At 39.4% G+C, this 21,943-nt stretch overlaps 1 protein-coding gene across 2 annotated transcripts; it reads left to right on the top strand.

Annotated features, from left to right (window-relative positions):
* Positions 1-7,067: 7,067 nt before the first annotated feature.
* On the top strand, positions 7,068-21,867 carry UEVLD (UEV and lactate/malate dehyrogenase domains). 2 transcript variants are annotated; one of them, XM_026092802.2, is made up of 13 exons: positions 7,068-7,181; positions 8,729-8,813; positions 9,123-9,185; positions 10,094-10,257; positions 11,263-11,398; positions 12,728-12,849; positions 13,504-13,609; positions 15,635-15,805; positions 16,797-16,970; positions 17,539-17,623; positions 18,230-18,353; positions 19,705-19,865; positions 21,759-21,867. In XM_026092802.2, exons 1-13 carry the CDS (start codon positions 7,140-7,142, stop codon positions 21,778-21,780), a joined length of 1,455 nt encoding a protein of 484 aa, XP_025948587.1. In that variant the 5' UTR covers positions 7,068-7,139; the 3' UTR covers positions 21,781-21,867. The 2 variants fall into 2 exon arrangements, with proteins under 2 accessions (XP_025948587.1, XP_064369187.1); XM_064513117.1 differs by lacking the exon at positions 21,759-21,867 and having other exon boundaries at positions 19,705-21,356.
* The last annotated feature ends 76 nt before the right edge of the window (positions 21,868-21,943 follow it).

Here is a 21,943-nt window from a genome sequence, read left to right as displayed (position 1 = left end):
AGAATGACAATGGATTTATTTTATCCTGCAGTTTCATAAGCAGCATCTTCCTCTAATTCTTTTATTCCCAATTCAGGTGATAAATATATGTGGGAACACAAATAGAACAAGCAATGTTTTCTGTTTTAAAATAGCCCTCCAAGTGTTAGGAGATAAACACTAGCTCTCATGCATGCCTATTGGTAATCATCCTTTGAATGTGAATTCCATTTTTGTAATCACTTATTTCCAAACAGGTGTATTCTGTTCAGGTGGAAGGTAATTCTACACTGAGTTATTAGCTTAATCCAGCCAATAGACCTGTTAACTCTCTGAAAGCAAAAGAACTATTTTATTTAGTTTTTAAAAATTAAGATTCCCTTGTTTGAGGGCAACTTAGTTCTGCAACTAAAAGTTTAAATAGGCCACTAGACAGATCTGAAAAAATAACTTTAGTCATCCAGTAAGTAGGCTTTTATCAGCAGTTTAAATGCATTTAAAAAATACTGAATTTTCATGAGCCTAGGGATCTAATGAAAAAAAGTTCTGCATACTTTGTGGGGTGAAATTAAAGATGGAAGAGGTTCCTGAGGTGATGAAGCACCTCCAATTTAGTGGCTGACCATCTCTGTCCATGACTGATGGATGGTTTTCCCAAGACATCTGGTGATTAACTTGCTTTGGGGATTTTCTTTATTCATAGTTGTGCAAGTCTCAGGAGTACTTATCCTGTTCCCTGCATTGACAAATGCCTAAACTTTTTCTATACCTTTGTGCCCAGCTTCTCCATGTTCCTCATTTGAGGAAAGGCAAGTATCTGATGCCATCTCTTAAAGTGTTGTCTATGTGGATGTTCATGGCAATTGATAGCTTAAATAGAATTAAGATTGTGAGCTTTTTTGTTTGCTTTTATTTCCTTAAAAGTACTGTCTTGCTTCTGATTTGACAGGTACCCAGTGAGGTTAGTGTTCCAGGCTTTATAATGCACTGAGTAAGTATGAGCGCGTGCGTATGCCCACGCTGAGTGCAAGAGGATGGTTCAGTGCCTTGGATATACAGGCTCTTTTCAACATATTTAACCCCTTTTGTGGAATTCTTCGTGAAAGGTAACTAAGAAATAGAAATTAATTATCAAATTGCTGTATAGAAGTTCAGTTCACTTGGAAAGCATTGAGTGTGCATGTTAAATGTTGAAAACCACTGGTTTTCTACCCTCAATTCATGTTTTGGGTTAAATAATTCAGTTAATTGATAGCAAGGCCAGAATGGATGGAGTCCTGCTGGTGAACTGAATTGTTCCTTTGTTTGATGCTGTGTATAGCAAATTTAAGTCCTCTTATTGTCTGGTCACAAAAATATCGCAGATGCTGACTTGGCATAGCCTCACCTGTTGTCATCTTTAAAGTGTCATGTTTCTGCCATGTTAATATTCTGTGGCAATCTTGGCAAAATGTTTCATCCTTCTACAAAATTTCATTTATCAGACCTAGCAATGATCCACATGCTCAAATAAAACACCTGTTAACCAGCTTCTGGGAAATTTTAAGCACAAACCCCCGCTTATGTAGCACAGCCTCTTGTAAACCTTATTCATGGAGGAAGAAAAACGGACCTTTGAGTACTCATATGCTAGACTTTGAAAATGGACAGAAATACGTGCTGAATGTTCAGAATGAAATGCCTAGCTTTTCTGATGCTTCTTTATCTTGCTATTATCACAGACTGGTTATAACAAGGAATCAACTTTTTGAGGTTGGAGTAGATTTCCAACTGTGGTTTTTGCTAACTTCAGTTGTCATGAGATGGAAGTGTGTTATAAGGCCTGAAACACTAGCTTCCTGGAGTGATGCAACTAATGTTTGCTATGGGTTTGTCCTGAACTCCCTAAGACAGTAATTCCCCTGCCTGCCAGCTTCTTCCAGCTCTTGTGCTGCCCAAATACTTCGTTTTGGTGCCCTAACACAGTCACTTCTTGTGAGACTTACCAGCCAAAAAAGTGGTGTATATGTTAAAGTAACGCATTTGCTGATGTACTTGCTGCTCTGGAATGAATAAAGGACTGTATTTGTCCTTGCCACTTGCACAGCAGGAGTAGGAGCTTGGGTCTGTCTCTTTTGGCTATTTTCACAGACTGTGCAGAAAGCTTATATTATACCTGTGTCAAATGTGACCACAAAGGATGAGTAGACGACCCAGTCACATAAGCTGAATCTTCAGAATTCACACAGAAAGATGCATTGTCATAACAATCCTCTCCCTCAGCCAAAACGAGAAAACCAACAAACTCATTACTAACTGGCTTTTGTTTCTTAGCTGCGCATACGAAAGGAATTGCACTGCTGCAGAGATGGCAGTGTGTAGTGCATCACATGGCCTGTTTACTAGCAGTGTGTAAAATGCTGAAACTCATGGCAAAACATAGCCATTTTGTGGAAGACTACTTGCTGCCTCAGGGCAATAGAATCTGAAATGCCTTGAAACTTGGTTTAAATCCAGCCCGGTTGGATAGGAGTGGTTTTAGCTGATGGTTATGGAATGATGTATGAAATGAGTTGGTCGTAGTGTCATTCGTGCTCTGGACAACCAGTAAGTTATCTGTGCATGGGTGAAGAGTGAGATAAATTATGCTCTTACTCATGATGTTTCCAGAGCTAGAGGGTTTAGTAAGGAAACTGTTGCTCTTGTCATTTGTATTGCACTTGGTCTTCATTTATTCTCAAAGCTTCAGGATCTGGGAGGATCAATCAAGCGTACTTCAGAAGTGCAAATTTTGCTTATACCCTTTAATATTTTAAGTTCAACTTGCAATTTCCATCCCATTGCTATTAACTTAATTTGAACAGATCATATAACTGAGTGATTTTTCTGCACTAGAGAAAATTCTTTGAAACACTTCTGGAGTTGTTTCACATTATGAAGAGAACCTTTTCCTTTGTCTCTGGTCTAAACTAGTGTAGCTATAGATACAGGATGCCCAGAGTTAAGTAGAAGAATAAGACTAGTATTTTGGAGTGTGAAAGTTCAAGCTTCAGTAAAGATGACACCATTTTCTTTCCTTGTATGTAGAGCTGCATGATGTTCACAACAAGCTTTGTGCTCTAGAGCTAGCCACATGTTCTAGGAGAGGCTGTCATTTCATTTTGCCCTCTTCCTTTGCATCTGAGAGATTGCAGCTCATTTTCTATCTAATTAGGCATCTTAACTTTTCTACCAAGTCTCAAAGAAAATAGCTCAGTGAGATAGGCTTAACTGCTAGCAAAATACTATCTTTTTGAATAGATGTGGCATACTCTTAGGGAGAAAGGAGTTCTAATAAATAAATTAGGAGTTGGAAGTATTGGGTATCGGCTCAATAAACACCAGCTTGGAGAGTTTCCTATAGCCTGCTTAGCAGGGATACGTGCAAAATGTTATAGCTACATTCAGAAAAGCATGATATTCCCAGTTCTGCTGCCTTCACCAGCTTATTTGTATCTAACTACACACTAAGCTGCTCTAGAGCAGAGGCGGTGTTTGATAATGGAAGATGTGATCCTGAAAACTATTCCTTATTTTTTTACCTCTAGAAGCCACATACATACTTTGACTTGATGCCATATCAAAGAGATGTTAGTCAGAACTATGGCCAGTAGTCACTCAAAATGACTGGAAAAAATGAGCCTTTCTGTAGCAGGTAAAAATTGAATTCCTCCAGTAGCGATGGAACCCGGAATCCTCTAAACTCTGTGGGTCAAGGAGTGCCATGCATCAATTCAATTTTAAGTTGCCTAAACCCTTAAACTGAAACTATGCAGTGTGATTTAATGAAGCCGAGCACAGGAGCAGTATATGGAACCATGGTGGAGGCTTACGTGCACACTACTAGACAAATAGATATGTTTTCTGTCTTGAAACCACCCACACATGGTGTACAGCAAAGCATGTTTCACTTCAGAGCTGCATTTTAACAGAGCACCCTTCTTGTTCGTGGAGCTATCAGTAGCTCTCCATTTGGCCGTGTCCAGCTCCAGCACTACACTGAGTGCTTCCTGCTTCTGTCATGCTTCTTGGGCTCATTGGTGTGAGTCTGTAAACAAACATAGAGTAAATAACCTGCAGCAAGTATCTTAAAAATGACAGTCATACTGCTAGCTGGGCTAGGGAAGTCAAGGTAATCTTGAACTAGTTTAAGAATCTGAAATATAGAAGGAAATTTCAGCAACAAATGGTAGAGATCATTCCTTTATCTGGTGTAAACTGGTATAACTTGATTTAAATGAAATGATTTATGTCAGATCAGGTTCGGTTTATAATATGGTTCTGCCATCTTCTGGAAAAGCAGAATCTGTTTTCCTAAGTTGCCTCTCAGAAACTTTCAATCCTCTGTTTCATATGTCAAGAAGTGCTTTGTGGAAATGGCGACCTGTCGGATGCGGGGAGAACTACTAGTGAGCTGGTAGCGGGTAATACATGGGGGAGCAAGGTAGACTTTGGGCAGAATGTCAGCTTGCTAGCAAGAGATTTCATTACCTAGAGATGAGTTGGCATTAGGATCTGTTAATTTAATATGGAGTTATTCCTTGTGAACAACACCGATTGCAGATTTTGAGTTGGAAAGCTCAGACCAAATTCTGAATCTAAAGGATCTGTAGTTTTGGTGCAGGCTAAGTCAAGGATTACCTAAAACCCTTACATAGAAATGGTGTCTTTTATTCTTGAGAAGATAATATATAAGCACCAATGATATATTGTTACTATTTTGGTTTCTATGATTATTTTGACTGTGTATGCACACACAGATTTTTAAAAGTGTTTCCAGCCTGGCTAGCCTACTAACTGTACGTATCTAACAGATTTTCCTAGCTGTTTTTACTGTGCAATAAGGAGAGATTAAAAATTAAAATATTTTAGATGAAAAATTTAAAATAAATTATTCTCAAATGTTAGTCTGTGCTGGGGTCTTTGTGAAACAAAATGATTTTCAAATCATCTTTTAAAAGAGGTTAGACCAATGTTCATGCAGATGATTCTATGACAGCTTATCTTAGGGTTCACCATGTTTCCATCCTCCAGAAAACTATGCAGCCACAGAGTCTGTAGGAGGATGGGGTAAAGGTAGTTGCCATTGTGTGTCCAGACCTCGGGCTGTGGGGTCCCAGTAAGCTTTAATTTCTGTTCTTCCTGCTCCAAAACCCCTTTTTTCATGGAGGCTCCCTGCTCCACAGAAGTCAGCACGCAGGGTGATACTGGTGTCAGTTTTCTACACAGACTTCCTCCCTCTCCCCTTGCGGGCAGGAACTTCTCTCGGCCCGCAGCGTTAGGGACACTGCACCTAGGACACGGCCAACCAGGCACGTACGGCGCGGAGCAGGGCTAGGGGACTTGGAGGTGCTGTGCCCTGTTGAGAGCGCTCTCCGGGAGCTCTGGTGCAGTCCTGCTGCTGCGGCAGCCAGCTGAACCTGCCCTCCCCATGGGACGCTGTCCTCCAAAATGCCGGCTTCTGCTTTCAGCCTCTGGCCAGGCTTTCACAACACTCGATACCAGATGCTGTTGCTGGAAAACCAACCTATGTGGGATTCTCAAGTGCGAGAGAGGAAAGCGTCCCAAAGACCAGTTCGGTTGCAGAGACACCTTAACATCTAAAAGCTGGAGTTCTGCTAGCTGCCTTTTGTACGATACCGCTGGTATCTTTGCAGAGGGTCAGATTTGTTTTGAACTCACCTCCAAGTACTTCTCCTTCAGTGTTATTCCCAGGATGAAAATCATCCATAACACGACGACCATTGTATGACACCTCGCAGAGCCCCCTTACTGCAGATGTGCAGGGCTTGCTGGGCAGGCGGTGGGTAATGCGTGCTGTGGTCTGCAGGAGTTGTTCATGAAGGACCTGGCTGGAGCCACCCAGCTCGGTGGTCTTCCTTTGAGGCTCTGCATCTGCGCTGGACGCTGAGGTTGTGATGGCATTCGTTACATCACAGACAAAAAGCACAGAAACTGAATGACATCAGCAAGCAGCAGATACAAGGAAAAATTGAATAAAAGCTGTTCTAAACCTTATTTGTTCCATTATATCAACAACTTCTATTCTTGGTTACTGCCTGTCTCAGGTGTTGTGTCAGCCAGGGAGGAAAAATTGTATGAGCTTTCTTGAGGAGATCTTACTCCTTGCCAGAAAGGGCTACTATGCAATTTGTTCTGGTCTGTTCTGATCTTGCAGTTTTCTAGTGGATTAGGGGATAGGAATGGCATTTGTCTATCTTCATCTAGCTGGACCCACTGTATTTTCCACCAGCTCCAAACTGGCCATCCATCAGACTCGCATGGTGCACTTTCTGAAGGGCAATTTTCTGATACCTGTGCTGTGTGATATGACAGGCTTACAAAGCAAGAATAATATAGGAGGAGTTCATTCCAGATTTTTATTGGCATGCTTGTAACTCCAGGTAGAATTGCAGGTCAGTTGTAATATTATGAACACAGAGGAAAGAAATGCCCAAATCCCTGTAATATCTATATCTGGTCTACTACCTGATATTCTTTTTTTTATTACTGCACAGCCAGATTTCACTTAAAGTCTATGTTAGCTTAGTGACTGAAGAAATGAGAAGGAGAAAAGTAGCCGGGAGTCATAGCTCCTGGCGAATTAACCGCACGAGAAATCTGCTTGTGCTTCAGTGCAGCACAGAGCAGCACGTACTGCAGGATACGCATTTGCTATCCCTGGCTGCGTTTGCAGGCGGCCAACAGCTGCCCAGAGCACAGCGGCTGGGACACTGCACCAGCCCGGTTACGTGCGCCAGGAATATCTGGTGTGAAATACTCTTCCCTATAATCTCAAAGAAGGCTCCTGCGCAGCAGTGAGGGGTTTTCCATAGGTTTCAGCATCCTTTAGATCCGGCCTGTGATCCGGATGCCAGTGCATCATGTTGATGCGATGTTGTCCGGAGCTTTTTATATTTGTCAAATCACCCTGTCAGGATTTACTGTTGTTTAACTAGGATTTAATGAAGCTTCCACGCAGGAGGCTGACCTACGGGCAGACAAGCGCCTGTATGGAGCTATGTTATTATTATTATTATTATTATTACTACTACTACTATTATTATTTACTCTCCCGCGCAGGGGCGCTTGGGAGGCGGAGGCGGCCCCGGCCCGCCCCAGCAGGACCCGCCGCCGCCATCATGGAGCTGCGCGAGGAGGCGCTGAGGAAGCAGCTGGGCAAGGTGCGCGCGCCGCGGGGTGGGGGGCGCGCGGGCCCCGCGCCCGGGGGACGGTTAAACGGTCGCCGCCGCGCGCGCGTTCGCGCCCCCCTCTTCCCCCCCCCCCCACCACCCTGCGCGCGCCTCCGCGAGGGAGCGGGCGCTTCGCTGAGGGCTCTGAGAGCTGGTGGGGAAAAAGTTGTGACAAATATATACAGACAGACACACACACACACATAAAGAATAGATATAAAAGATATATATTTTTTGGAGGGTGGGAGTGGGGTGGCTAACGTGAAGGGCGTGTCTCAGCTGTGTGGTGTAAGAGCTGCAGTGAGTGGTCACCCGTGGCAAAAGCTGCTATGATTAAAAAATGAATAATCTAGTGACAGCATGGAAAGGGCAGAACTAAAGTGGTTTTGCAGCTCAGCCGTCTCACTTTTCATGTGGGCAGTGCTGTGCGGTCTTTAATTTTGTGATCTTTAACTACTGTTACTGCTATAAAAGAGCTCTGCCCCGTTGGACCTATAGGAATTACATAGTTTATGGAGCTGAATTTAAAAGTGTGCAGCATATAATTTTACAGTGCAGGACACAGTAGCATGTGTGGTGTGCTGCTTGCTAGTAAAACCTTACTCCAAGTATAGAGTTACTGATTTCCTTGGGGGGTTTGCTGTGGTAATCCCTGCATTAGTATCTCAACGCTCTATAAACATGGATACATTCCCCTAGCATTCCTTTGAGGTAAAAATACGTTTCCGCATGTGAAGCTGAGGTATGCACGCTTGAACGTCAGGCACGCCAACTAATTTTAGGTGAAAATGGATAAGGGCTGGGTCTGGCTCCCCGACAAAGCTTTTCTGGTCTTTAGGAAAGAAGAAAATATTTAGCAGGAATGCCTCGTTTATTTGGCCTTCTGAATAAGAAAGGAATTAGCTGGGGAAAACGGTTTTGATTTCACAAAGCAGCTGTAGACTTGCTGCTATTTCTGGTTAATAGTCTTACTGAAGAGGTCGTGGATTTTAACTACTACTTTGGGATAGGTATTCCCATGCCGTGAGCCATTCTTTAAGCCAGCGTAGCGCTGCAGTTGTGTTTGCTTAGGCCAGGGTTCCAGAATGACTCCAGACTTCCTAAAATGTGAGGCAGGTGCTCTAATCTGGGAAATGCAAACTATTTTTCACAACTGTCCGGTCTGGGAGGTTGCCAAGCTCGTGGAAGTTCAGGTTCAGGTTGGCTGGGGATGGCCTAAAAGACCCAGCAGTAATTTATTCTTGCTGATAATTACATTCAGATCGCATTTCAAATTTCAGTATTTTTTTCAAGCTGCGAGTGGGGTTTTTTGGGTGGGAGGGGATGCATTATTCTGTATGAAATTTCTTGGCTATCAAGGACAGTTCAAGCTCTGAGAATTAATTTCATGCCAAAACTGTTTATAATACTACAAGTAATTGTTAGCTGCCCCTTCTTGCGTTTCTCTCTTCTTTTGATTCCTCCTCCCTATCTCCTATAGTGAAAGAAATTGCTTTTTGAAGTGGAATGTTTTTTCTAATTCTTCCTTCCCTTCCCAGTATAAATTCAGAGACCTGACCATAGAAGAACTGAAGAATGTTATCAAGACCTACCCAAACTTCGTATTCTCCATGAACACATACAGTAAGAAGTGATTTGGTTATTTTAAACTACTTCTTTGGACTTGCCATTAATTCAGTTTGTGTATTATAGAGGCTGAATTATGCAATTATCTTTCAGTTGTGTTCCCATCTTTATTTTGAATTTCAGTGAAATTCACCATTTTTCAAGGGAGGGGGGAAGAAAAGGGTTAGTAACCTTCTGGACTTGGGTGTTTCAGGTGCACTGTATTTGATACCAAAAGAAAAATATGCCATGTGTATTGGCTGTTGTGGGTGAGGTTGCTATATTAAATTCAAACTGATTTTTAAAATACCACATTTTTTATTTCAGCCTTCAAAGATGGGTCCCAGAAAGACCTCCTGAATTGTAGTGGTACTGTTCCAGTGAAATACGGTAGGATTAATTGAATGTCATTTCCTTGCTAGTTACAAATCCAAAATGTTTCAGATACTGCCTCCTAACAGCACGCCACACTGACTGGTCACGGAGGATCTTAGAAAAACATGTGGCTGAAGTAGGAGAGACCACTTCTCTGCTGTGGCAGCCAGACGGGAGACCGGGCTGGGGAAAAAGTGAGGGTGCTGCTTCTCACTTCCAGCAACCAAAGGGAGTAAGCTTGCGCCTGAGTGTTTTGTAAAGAAAGTAGAATGGCGAATTCAAACATATGAAAATGATGCCTTTAAATTGCTGGATTATGCTGTAGTAGTATGTGTACATGAGATCAGGCATCCTTTTTTCATTTTGGGTAGTATGCTCAGGGCTAGTCTACACAAATTTGTGTCAAATACTGAAGAATGTGAATGAATACAAGTCTGCATATGCTTCCTCTTGGACTTTTGGAGCATTACCTGTGCTGGTCTTTGAGCTGTGGCTTCTTCAAAGGTGGCCATTAAGGATTTTGCATGATTTGGCAGAAACCATTTCTGCTCTATCAGCTGGTCTCTTCATGCACACATTGGCCCTGAAATAAGCTATTATTAGATAAGTCAATTAGCTATTAAAAAACTCATGTAGTTCATCTGAGACCATGTATTTGCAAACTCTTTGCTTATAATAGAGGATGCATGAACCCTGTGCTTAAGCAGAATTTAATCAGTAGCACTTAAATTTGATCCAACCCAGTCTATTTTTATTGACTAACAGGAGTAATATAAATGCTGTTCAGTGTGAATCTAGAAAGTGATTTGTCTGGCTTATTTTCTTTGTTATTATGAAGTATGAATTGCATGCCTACACACCTCTTTTACAGTGTCTCTTTCTAATGCAGAGCTTACTAATGGCTTTTGGTTTGTGTTGAACAGGTAATTCGTATAACATACCTATTTGTCTGTGGATTATGGATTCTCATCCTTTTGCTCCCCCTATTTGCTTCTTGAAGCCAACTGTGAACATGGGAATTTCAGTGGGAAAACACGTTGATGCTCATGGCAGGATTTATTTGCCCTACCTGCAAAGCTGGAGCCATGTAAGGCTGGAGTAGGTAACGGGAGGGAAGTATCTGGGAATAATGCATGATATCCCATGCAAATCTGCAAATCAATGGATGGGGTGGATAGAGTTTGGTTTTTTTTTCTTCTGCATTGTTTGTTAATATTAAATATGTAATGATTACACAAAGAGAGGCAGGATGTTGTGTCTCTTGAAATTACAGCCTTCAGCCAGTCTGAAGCGATTGTAAGGAAAATTATTTTAATCTGAAGAATAAAAGGATTGATTTTGCTACAAAACAATATATGCCTCATGTGGTCCCTTTGATACTTTTTCCTTTGTTGCTGTGAATGAATAATAATACTACACAAATTGAGTATCCATGGAAAGTTCAGTGAAAGTTCCTGTCTTCTTGATAGAACTCTCTGAATGTTTAGAATGTAGGTTCAAAAGCTAATGCTGTTGCTAAATATTTTATGCATTGTATTAAATGAATTACTTACATATATCTGACAGGCCAGTAAAAATGATTTAATGAAAGCCAGTTTTCTAAAATGGATGGGATGTATTTTTCATTATTAGTGTAGAAATTCCCACAGGAATTGCTTCTGTTGCTAAAATTTCCACTGACTTCAGTGTGTATTTTGCCCAAAGAAGGAATGAATCGCCAAAAATCTGGACAGTTAAGCGCATCTGATGAGACTGAAGCTGTCTTTCCTTTAGCTGCAATTTGTCCTGTTTATAATATTGGATGCTGCTATATCAAAGGCTTCCATATGTTCACTGATGCTTTCAAAATATGGTTGCACCGATACTTTAAATGCTGCTTGTCCCGTGCTCCTGTTTGAAAAGTATCTCTTCAAAAAGTGATGCTTAAATAAGCTTAAATGCTTACATAAGCGTTAAAGCTCTCTATAATTTGATTAGATTTTGTATAGTTATTCTGCTTTGTGGTTCTTTATAAACTACTGCAGTTTATAGCCAATGTTACTATGTGAAATAGCTAGTCAACTGTTTTATATTTTGTGTTGCTATATTCCAGCCTAAATCAACTGTCACTGGATTAATCGAAGAAATGATTGCAAAATTTGAGGAAGAGCTCCCTTTGTATTCACTGTCATCTTCTGATGCAGCCAGGCAATCTGAACTCCTCTCTTACATTGCAAAGATTAGGGAAGGTATGGATTTTTTCATGTGTTTATTTGTAATATTCTTGGACAGTATGTATTTGTTGTTATTACTTTATATCACAAAGATGCCCACCTAATTTTAATGCCTGGATTTTTGGAGTTTGCTTGTCCACGGTGTTTGGTATTTTTTGTTTATCTTAAAAGTGCCTCTTGAATAGAGAGCTGAGATTCTCTTTATTCAAATAAGCAGTTCATTTTCAATATCTGCACTTAAGCTTGCTGAAAAATGCTGTAGTTAATACTGCTTGTTTGTAGTAAATGCTGTAACAAAACTCAATATGCGATCTTGTGGAAGGTTGCTCATTCGTAACCATTCTCTCATAGATCTCACTCACTCGCAGTCTCACATCCGCAGTCACAAGTCCCAAAATCTGTCTGGCCACAGTCACTTACGCACAACAGTGAGGATGAGGGACGTTGGCTATTGAGTCCACATCGCATCTCTTAGGTGGTTCTTGTTTGGTGGTGACAAACTGATTTTGGACTTGTCTTTTACCCTTCAGAAGGGATGTTATTTGGCATCTTTTGCCATATTATATTATCTCACACAGTGTAAGTTTTGGGCAAAAATCTTGAAGCTCACAGTTCTCTTGTTCTCCTTACCTGGCTATTCTATGGTCCTGGTCCTATTCTTCATGATATTGACATCTTTTCTTCAAGTTGCCGTTTTTCTCTTTCTTTTAATGAAATCGCATATGCTGGTCTGTAGCAATTAGCACAAACCTTGCCCTTTAACTCTTGTTCTGCTGTTTCTTCTGTTAATTGCATACATGTGTGTGTTTGTGAGTATATGCATGTGCACACGTGCACACAATACACATTTCCATTTGTAGTTCATTCATACCAATCTTTAATATTTCTGTTACAAATCTTTATGCATTATACTAAGAATCACTGTTACCAGCAGCATTGGATAAGCAACTTCAGATCATCATGCTTTAATCACATTCCATTTTGCACATCTTTTCAAAATTTGAAATCTTTTACAAATATTCTGCCTGTAGTATATACTCATACCTGTAACAATAGCAAAGGGAGTACTGTTTGTATAGTCTTAGTGTCTAGCTCCTTAATGTATTGTGCTTGTACTTTCCACCTAGTGAGAAAACATTCCTATCCAGAGAGAAATATTTGTTTAATATGGTGGGAGTTACAGTGAATTTTCCATGGCTTGCTAGGCTTGACCACTATTTTGAAGTGTATGTAATTTGGCTTAACTCCGGCTCAGCCATGATCCTTTCTGGAGCAACAGTACTTGTATCAATATTTTACAGTGTGGACCAGCACTTAAGTTTGTAATTTTTTTTTTAATTATAGGAGAGACTGACATGAAATCAAAGGGTAAAATTGGTGGAGACAAAGATGGATGTTTTAACAAAATTACTGTGGTTGGAGCTGGAGATCTTGGCATGGCCTGTGTCCTAGCAGTTGCAGCAAAGGTACATGATTATTATGAACAGCAACAGACCTGATTAATACAGGGGCTTCCAAGCTAGTTCTCAGCGTCTTCCACACAGAAGTTAACGTAGCGTTTTTAATAGTCATGTCATGGCTTATGTCATTTACCTCTTTCCTTCAGTTAATTAAGGGACACACAGAACAGAAGTGTTAGTTTCTGCCCTGTTTCCTCAGTCAGCTTTTTGAATACATAAGGTTGAATATTGAATTCATTTATTTTGAGAATCCATAGTTAAAGGGTTGTTGCCAAATCTGTGGCCTGTTTACAATTGGGATCTGCTAGCCCCCTAGAAGAGGATGTTCTGTAGATGATCTGTGCTTTTTCACAGTTACACACTCAAAGACAACAGTAACATCAACATTTATAACTTACCAGGGAAGGTTTTATAGGGCAGTTTGTTTGTTTCTTAATGTTTTATTTTCCAATTAAACTGATCGACTCCTTTATTCTTTTTTGTATGTTTTGATGGTAATTTTTGTGAGGTCTGCCCATATTGCTTGTTTTAAATGCAGTACAACAAACACTGTTTCGAATAGGAAAAATATCTTCTTTCTTATCTTCTCCCCCTTTTCCCCAGCCCTGAACAAGTTTTGCTTTATTTAATTGTTGTTCTACATTATTCTTATTCCTACAGGGTGCTGCAGACAAGGTAGTTCTTTTGGATCTTTCTGAAGGTGCAGCAAAAGGAGGAACCATGGACTTGGAGATATTTTCTCTGCCAAATGTAGAAATCAGCAAAGGTACTAGTTCTTCTCTTTGGAATGGAAGCTAGTACTGTATTGTCTGTGCTTGTGCTCATTTTAATGAGGACAGGACACCTAGGGAGTTAGAGGCTTTGGCACAGAGCCATGTTTTTAAAAAGATGCTACTATCTTTTGATAGCTTCTTGCTTTTCTTCATCTTTCCAGGGCAAATTGGGAAGGGAGGGTTCAATGAAGCTTGCATTGCTTCTATTTCAGGCTTTTTTCATTCTGTTTATAGAGGTGTGTGAGTCCTACTTCCAGGGTAGGAAGCCAATACTGGAACTGGACACAAAGGAATGCAGAGAATGAGACACTGAGCTAGTACCTCAGTGTTGCAGCTGCAAAAAGCAAAGGAAAAAATATATACATATACATATACATATATGTATATGTCTATTAAGGAATTATAGATAGCTGTGACAGTACTGTTTGAAAGACTGATAAATAAGGCCAGCTTCAAACTCCAAAACATCACTTTCCTAGATCGACCTTCAATAAACATGCACGTTGCCAATGGTTAGTTCTTTGGTATTATCACTGCATATGCAAACAATTAGTCCTTAGCAATCTTATCCTCAATTAGCTGTGAGTGTACAATAGGATGGAGCTGATAGCTATAGTCCTTGATGGTCTTGGTTGTGGATGTTGAGGTAATTAGGCTTGATCACTCTTCCACAGTGGAAGCTGGGACTGAATTGGGCAACTTCTTTCTTCCTCATTTTTCCTCGCTTGTCCTTGGTGTTTTTGTGTTCCTTGACCCCTCTACAAGATGAGAAGGGGGGCTTTCATGTACTTTCAATATAATTGATCTTATTTTGGGGACAGGGACTTACTCTGGTTCCACCAGGCATCTTTTCTGCTTATTTTGCAGGATTATTCTGTTTCCATCTGACATTGCTGCTGCCAGATTTACATATTTTGTTCTTATCTTGCAGATTTTACTGCATTACTGTACATTTTTTTCCTGTATAATGACCTTGCAGCTATACCACAAATCTCCAGTTGTCTCTTTGTAGCTACCCATTATTTATATGTTTATGTTTAGCTGGGTTACAAAGAGCTTATATACTGTTGTTGTCTAGGCTATTAGTAGTGTTGCAATATTTCAAAATACTTCCACACTGTCACCAGTTATTTTAGCGTGCTGATGACTAGGTTTAAGGCAAGCTAATACTAATTATATCCTGCTTAGTATGCTTCCAGTTTATAGATGCACTAGGCCTCTGCTTTGGCTGCAGATGATTTCAGAAGTGGTGTGACAATCAAACTGGTTACATCATTTCTGTGTCCAAGCTGGTCATCTGGGTGGTACTCAGCTATTCAGAGTTACCAGCTCAAGGCAGCACTGGCTTATGAATTTCTGCAGCAAATTTCACTGTGTGTTGTTTTGGGCTAATAAATAAGGATCTTTTAGGTGAATTAATAAATAGGCTCGTGAAGCACTTTTTAGGGTTGTCTAACTGTTCTTGATTGAGCTAAAAGAAAAAAAAAGAATATAGAACCTCAGATAAAGGAGTGAAAATCTGCCCAGAATGCAGGGCAGAGCTCGGGTGCTGCAGTAATGGCAGCTGGTTCCATCAAGTAGCCGGGCAAAACAGGCTAGGGGATGGGAGATAAAGCCTTCTTTTAAAAATCATAATAAAATGAAAGAGATTTTTCATGGATGTATTTATTTTACTTCTCCCTTGCCAGGGGAATCAACTTTGGAAAGCTTATATGTCAAAAATGATGTTTTCCGGTCTTTGCTCTGTAACCTTAGGCAAATTGCATTCTCCCTTCTCTATTTGCCAACCATGAAATGGAGAAAGTCATTCTGTGGGAGAGCTGTGTTTGACAGGTGCTGTGGAAGTGCCCAGAATCCGTCACTGGGGGAAGTGGGCTGAGAGAGGAGAAGAATTCCTAGACTAAGCTGGATGCAGCAGTTTAGCATTTAAGGTTCTTTGTTTTGCATCCAAAACTTGATTTTTCTGTTATTTGATAAAATGACATAAATATTTAAAACTCATTTTTTTACATTTTCAGATTTTTCTGCTTCAGCTAATTCAAAAGTTGTGGTACTTACAGTTAACTCTCTGGGTAATGCTCAGACTTACCTTGATGTCATACAAAGCAATGTGGATCTGTTCAGAGGAATTATCCCAGCAATATCACACTACAGTCAGAACAGTGTTCTGCTTGTTGCTTCTCATCCAGGTAAGTTGATACTTACATTCACCCGATGGTCTATCTCTGCATTTTTCTTTGGTCTGTTTTAAAAATGCGTTATTGCTTAATACATCCACTTCAGTCATAAATCTTGCTACTCTGAAAGAAGTTTTCCTTTTCAGCCTAGAGCAGGACACTGTCTTTGAGTTTTTTTCCTATACTGTTACCAAGATAAAGAAAATAATAGTATACTTTGATTGCTGTAAAAGGTATGTATATTTGTATGTTTCTGTATGTAGCTTAAAACTCACTGTATTTACAGTATTAGCACCCATTGGCTGTGGTCTTGTTAGTTGTGAGTTTTCGGTATATGTGTCTCCTGTGCATTAAGAATAGATGCACATGTGTGTATATGTCATAGGATCAGACTCCTAGACTAATAATGGATGCAATGTTGCTAGTAAATATTGTGGCTGTATTTTGGTGAAAAGGCTGCATCTGTTGGGTCCGTGATACTTTGAGTTAAGATGAAGTCAGAACACTACTTAAAAAGGGAAGGAAGTAGGTGTGAGCCTACCTGCCCTATAAATACACTTAAAACATTGTTAGCCCTTTTTTATTTCTCAAGTGCTTTCAACCCTTGCTATCATTTAGAGCTGGGGTTATGGAGAAAAGAAAGCTTGCCCAATGAAAAGAAATGAAACACTGGCTGAATGAAACTTAGAAGCATGTGAGATTTTTGGTAGAAGGAAGGATGGTTAATCATTTTGGAGTTTGCCTTTCAAAGTCAGCTAAAGCAGTCTGTTTAGACTTTTTGAAGAACACTAACTTCTTGACTCTTCTTAAAAGTTTACTCAGGATGTGAATTTTCCTCACCCTCTCCCCATCTGACTTGGTGTTTTAGGTTGGAATAAACTACTGATATGTTCTTGCATGCCTGCTTTTGAGTTTTTCATTATTGTGATTAATAGTTTGCTGCTGTTGTGCTGAATTTGGAGAGTGACACTTCATTGTCAACCTATTTTTCTCTCACATACAGTTGAAATAATGACATATGTGTCATGGAAACTCAGCGCATTTCCCAAAAGCAGAGTTGTTGGAATAGGTGGCAATCTGGATACTGAGAGATTTCAGTATATTCTCACAAACCTTTTGAAAGCAGAGGTGCTGGGAAAAGATGCTTGGATTGTTGGTGAACAGGGGGAAGACAAAGGTAAGTGATAATACATTATGATTATGAGTATTTAATGTCCTGACAGTACACTTAACTAATTGAGTAAATAAATGAATAACTGATAAAATTAATGAAGCTAGTCATAAGCAGGGTGGTAGACTTTTCACAATAATAATTTTAAATAAGAATAAGATTTTGGTGTGTGCCCAGGATTTTAAAGCTGGAGGAGCAGCACAAACATATGGCATCTCATAATAAGAGACTACAGAAAATACAGTCGGAAACGCTTTTAATTTGGTATAACAGCATAGGTTAGAGGTGCTGAGAAAGGAAGGAATGTGATAAAATACATGGTAGGCTACTGCTAATTTAAGAATTTTTACACATTACTTCTTTTTGGGAATGAGTGTCTCTGGCCAGGTACTATAGAGTTTATTTTGGCAGTCCAGAGAAGCTTATCAACTCATCAACTAAATCTGGGTTGTTGCGGGGGAAGGATATAAAGTTTGGAGTTTTGATTTCCTCCCCCCGCCCTTTCCTCTGATACCCATTTTAGTCACTGTTCAGTCACTAGATGTGCATTTAAATGTTGGTTGTTTCTGCCTAGTGCCTTCATGGACCAGTTGTAATTCAGCTGCAAACCAAACTGACACAATGGCTGCTCGTAACTCAAGGGAGAAGGTGGCTAACAGGTAACACCGTTTTAACCTTAAAATTTTTTCTTCATATTTAGACTCTTTGGGTTTGCAGGCTTTTTTTTCACTCTAAAGAGTTTCACATGTCTTTAGGTCTTAGTGTCATTCATTTTTTGTACGTATGTATATAATAATACCACTAATTTTCTGAGGTTCTTGGTAATAATGCTGTGTCTGTTGTGATCTAAGGACAAGACAAGTTTTGTAGAATAAACACTATTATATTAGAGCAGCTAGTATAATTGTAAAGTAGACAAGCCTTCTGGCACATAAGCTCTTTTTTTTCCATAGCTTGTGCAGAAGCAGTTTACTTCAAAGTGAAATACAAGCTTGGATCAATTTATCTGATTAAATTAGCCAAATATCAGTTATACCCCTTGACAGAAAAGGGAGCCGTTATTACTACGGGCCGAAGATGCATAAAGTTCTCTAAAGCAATTCTCAATTCTCTTCTCTTTTTTGCCAAAACAGTGAATCATGGCTATATGGTACATGTGGTACACTTACCTGTCTTTAGAGTTTTACATATAAACCAAAACAGGAATAAGTAAAGTAAATAAAATCTAAACATTATGGTTTTTCCCCATTTCCTTATTTATATAGAGCTTTGGAAGTTCTAAAGGGAAAAGGTCAGAGATCTTGGTCTGTTGGGCTCTCGGTTGCTGATTTGACTGACAGTATACTGAAAGATAAAAGAAAGGTTCATTCTATATCCATTCTGGCAAAGGTAAATGTTACTAATATCTCTTTCAATTGACATTGTAATGATATTATTACTGGATATGACCGTTAATTGTAGTAGCATAGAAATTTCAACTTAAAGCAACAGTTCTGAAGTAGCACTATTTTCATTACTTTCTTCCACAGCTTTCAGCTCCAATCCAAAAACATGCAAAAATCAATTGTTGTGTTAACCTGAAATCATTACTAAAAGTGGATTGTTTTCCAAAAAATACAAGAGCTCAGAGGGAAAACATATTCACAGTTGCAGACCAGCTCCTCTGGAATAGTCAGAACTGTCAAATGAAGAGTAATGTGTGTGTCTCAGTTTTCAAGTACTTGGTATTGAACATGGATTTTTCCAGAGGGACAAAAGAGTGCAGTATCATTTATGAAAGTTTAAAATAGGTTTTCTACCAGATTTTTATTTGACCAACTTTGGAATAGCTGCTTTTGCTACTCCTTGATTCCCTACTCTGAGGAGAAGAGCTAAGCTATATTTAACTTAAAACTATAGACTAGACCTTGTTTAAAGTTTTATCCTAAGAGGTTTGCTTAAAAGCATTAAGTCATTTCACAAGAGAAAAAACATGTAGAAACTTTTCATCAGTCACTTCTATTTGCAAGCTTCAGAAAGGTGGTTTACAATATTCAGTGCGGGGAAGTTGAGCACAAAAGACTATTTATCAAATACAAACAGACATAGCTAATTTCATCATCTTGTTTTCAAGCAAAGTTTTTAATTGTTTATGAAATAAATGCAGATGTGGAGTAGTGACAAGTCTCTTAAACTGTAGAGTACCTGCGGAACCTAAAATTTCACATACACATCTTAAAAAATAAGAAAATATTAGAAGTACAATAAAAACTTGAATTACAGTGCTTTAAGTCTTGTAAAGTCTCTCACAGAATGATTATATGATCAATACTTGAGAAATGTTCCCAGGATAGCTCTCTTTGCTGCCTTTTTAAAATTTCTTCAGTTCTAAGAGAACTAATGATTTCTGTTTACTAACAAAAGAGTGTTCCTGCTTGTTCTACTTAGGAAACTGATTAAACTGTATTTTGTAATATGTTTTGTCTGCATTGTTGAGGTCTGATATATTCATACTGGAAAACCCTTCCAAGTGTGGCATGGTTCAAGATATTTTTTTTTAAATGTACAGTAATATTGTACAGTTCCTAAACAGTAATCCATTGCACAGGATCTAGCATAATTGCAATTTGGACAAAACTTGCCATGTGACGAAATACCTTTGCGTAATTAAAATTACCAAGTTACTGTATCTATACATACTTCAGATTAAGGACAGAGCAGAAATAACTCTATATGACAGTGTCTTTCTATGTTGTTTCAGGGATGTTGTAATATAAACAGTGAAGTATTTTTAAGTCTGCCTTGTATTCTGGGAACCAATGGAGTAATTGAAATGATCAAACTAGAAGAAGATCCACTAATGCTAGAGAAACTGCAGAGCAGTGCAGCATCAATTCATGACCTTCAGCAGCAACTGAAACTGTAAGCACAGGGGAAGTTACGGTGTCTACTCACAAAAGTTGAAGGTTTGCTATGCAGAAAGTGTTGCCAGGTATATATGGGTTTCTATGTAAAAAGGAATTTTATAATTTACTTCAAAAATTGCTTCCTTTTCTTAAAGGTTTGGTTAAATTATATAGTACAGGCTGCACTGCACAGCAAAAAATTCTTACTTTAAAAGTGAACTTTTCGATAGCCAAAATGAGGAGGGTAATGTTTTACCTAAATTTGGGTAACTTTTTGCACACTTTTTGTTGCTACTTATGGCCTAGATCTTGGGTTATTATTAGCTGTTTGCACCTCATTAGGACACAGATACTAGGCCAGCAGCTTGCCCAGCTTCTTTGAAACTTTAGTGTGCAGAGCCAGCTAGAACTCTTCCTCCTTTTTCTAAGTTCTGCCTAAGGGGCTTGCCTAGAGATACAGTCACACTCCAGCTCACCAGGGCAGCTGAGTCTGCAATCTGGTAACCTGATCTTTCATGCCTGTTGGAGACACTCTGATGTCAATGGACTCTTTTCTTGTATATTACTAGGAAAAAGAAAGATAAAAGCATGACTTAATATCCTTCAAACTTGAAGTATTGCATATGAATTTCTGTTGTGTTTTTACTGATGTCTGAGACTTTCTTGTCATGACTTGCTTGCTCTTACTCTGTGAGCACTTCCAGAATACTAAAGCATCTATGGTTTTTGGTATATAGGTGTGGCACTCGTACCCCATGTAGCATTGGTGCAAGTGCTCTTACTAATGGGGAGGAGCTGGGGTTAGGAGTGGAATAAAGAAGAAAATCCGACAGTTGAGTAATGCAGAAATATCTGGAGTTCAGGCCTTGATCCCAGGCCAGTTGATGTCAGTAAGCCTTATATCAGACTGGAGGGAATACAGCCAACTGAGAAGGCAACAGATTCTGTAACCTTTCACCAGGAGGCCAAGGAGGTAGCCAAAAAGCAGGATGCTGATTTTAGATAAATCAAAAAGCATATGGTGTTAAGATAAAGGGTCTTTTCTGTTCTAAACTATCTTGATTCATTGCACTGGTATAAGAAAAGATTGTATTCATGCTGATTGTACCTCAGCATCGAATTGCAGGGCACAAACTACAGCAGAAGAGAAGTGTGGACTCCACGTCTGCTGTGTGCCATTTAAGAACATCATTCTATATTTAAGCTTTGAGGTATGATTGTTTAATTATTGATGAAGCTTTCTAAGCAGAAGTGGGATATACGTAAGAGCTAAAGACCTATTCCTTTGTGCCTTCCATTTATATCTTACAAAGAGCCAGACTTGGAGGTAATGATGAGTTTATATTGATCGCAGAATTAAGATGAACCTTTTCTAAATCGGTTGATTTTTCATGATGTACTGAAATTTCCTTCCTGGGGGTATTCAGTGATGGGACAAAATTACTGATGGTTACGGTAGACCAACTTAGCTGCTATATTTGGATAAAAAAAGAAAACCAAAACTCTATGCCTGGACTCTTGTTTTTTTCTTAAAATCTTCCTGGAATTAATGTTTGCTATGTGAATCTTTGGGGTGTTGTGTTTTAATCTATGGAGCATTATCTTGATGCAAATCGTCTAGGTGTTTTGCCTTTTTTTTATTTCATCAATGGTTTAAATTGTTAAAAGTCGCCAGCTCTTTTAGGGATTCTTTTTTTTCCAACTGATGATGCTTGTGTCTTAGAGTAACAAATCTTTGCTATTCAGAAGAAGGGTAATTATTTTTAAAGGAAAAAAATACACAAATAACCAAAGGGCCAGAGCTTGACCAACGGCAGTAATAAATGGCACTTTACATTGTCATGGGAAAATAATTCTCAAAAATACTTTTTAAAGGCAAATTGCACTACAAAGAATTTTTTTTTTTAAGATGTAGTCATACTGTAAGGTGAAGCTGCTTTTCGGTACAGAGAGCATTGCTGGAACGTGGCTTTCCTGAAGACTCTCCAAGATGATGAGTTCCCTCCCTCCCATACCGGACAGCGCACTGCCTGCTGCCCGCCGCCTGCTCCTCGCGTGCCCGGATGCACGCGTCACGGAAGGACAGCGTCGCAG

The sequence above is a fragment of the Dromaius novaehollandiae genome, chromosome 5 (genome assembly GCF_036370855.1).
Source record: "Dromaius novaehollandiae isolate bDroNov1 chromosome 5, bDroNov1.hap1, whole genome shotgun sequence".
Taxonomy (NCBI): domain Eukaryota; kingdom Metazoa; phylum Chordata; class Aves; order Casuariiformes; family Dromaiidae; genus Dromaius; species Dromaius novaehollandiae.
This window is presented reverse-complemented; position numbering and strand designations above follow the sequence as displayed.

Bases quoted from the DNA above. Each gene is read 5' to 3' on its own strand.
- UEVLD (XM_026092802.2), top strand. From the start codon at position 7,140: ATGGAGCTGCGCGAGGAGGCGCTGAGGAAGCAGCTGGGCAAG. The intron at 9,186-10,093 runs GTAGGATTAATT...TGTGTTGAACAG, and splicing joins TACTGTTCCAGTGAAATACG to GTAATTCGTATAACATACCT. The intron at 17,624-18,229 runs GTAACACCGTTT...TTATTTATATAG, and splicing joins AGGGAGAAGGTGGCTAACAG to AGCTTTGGAAGTTCTAAAGG.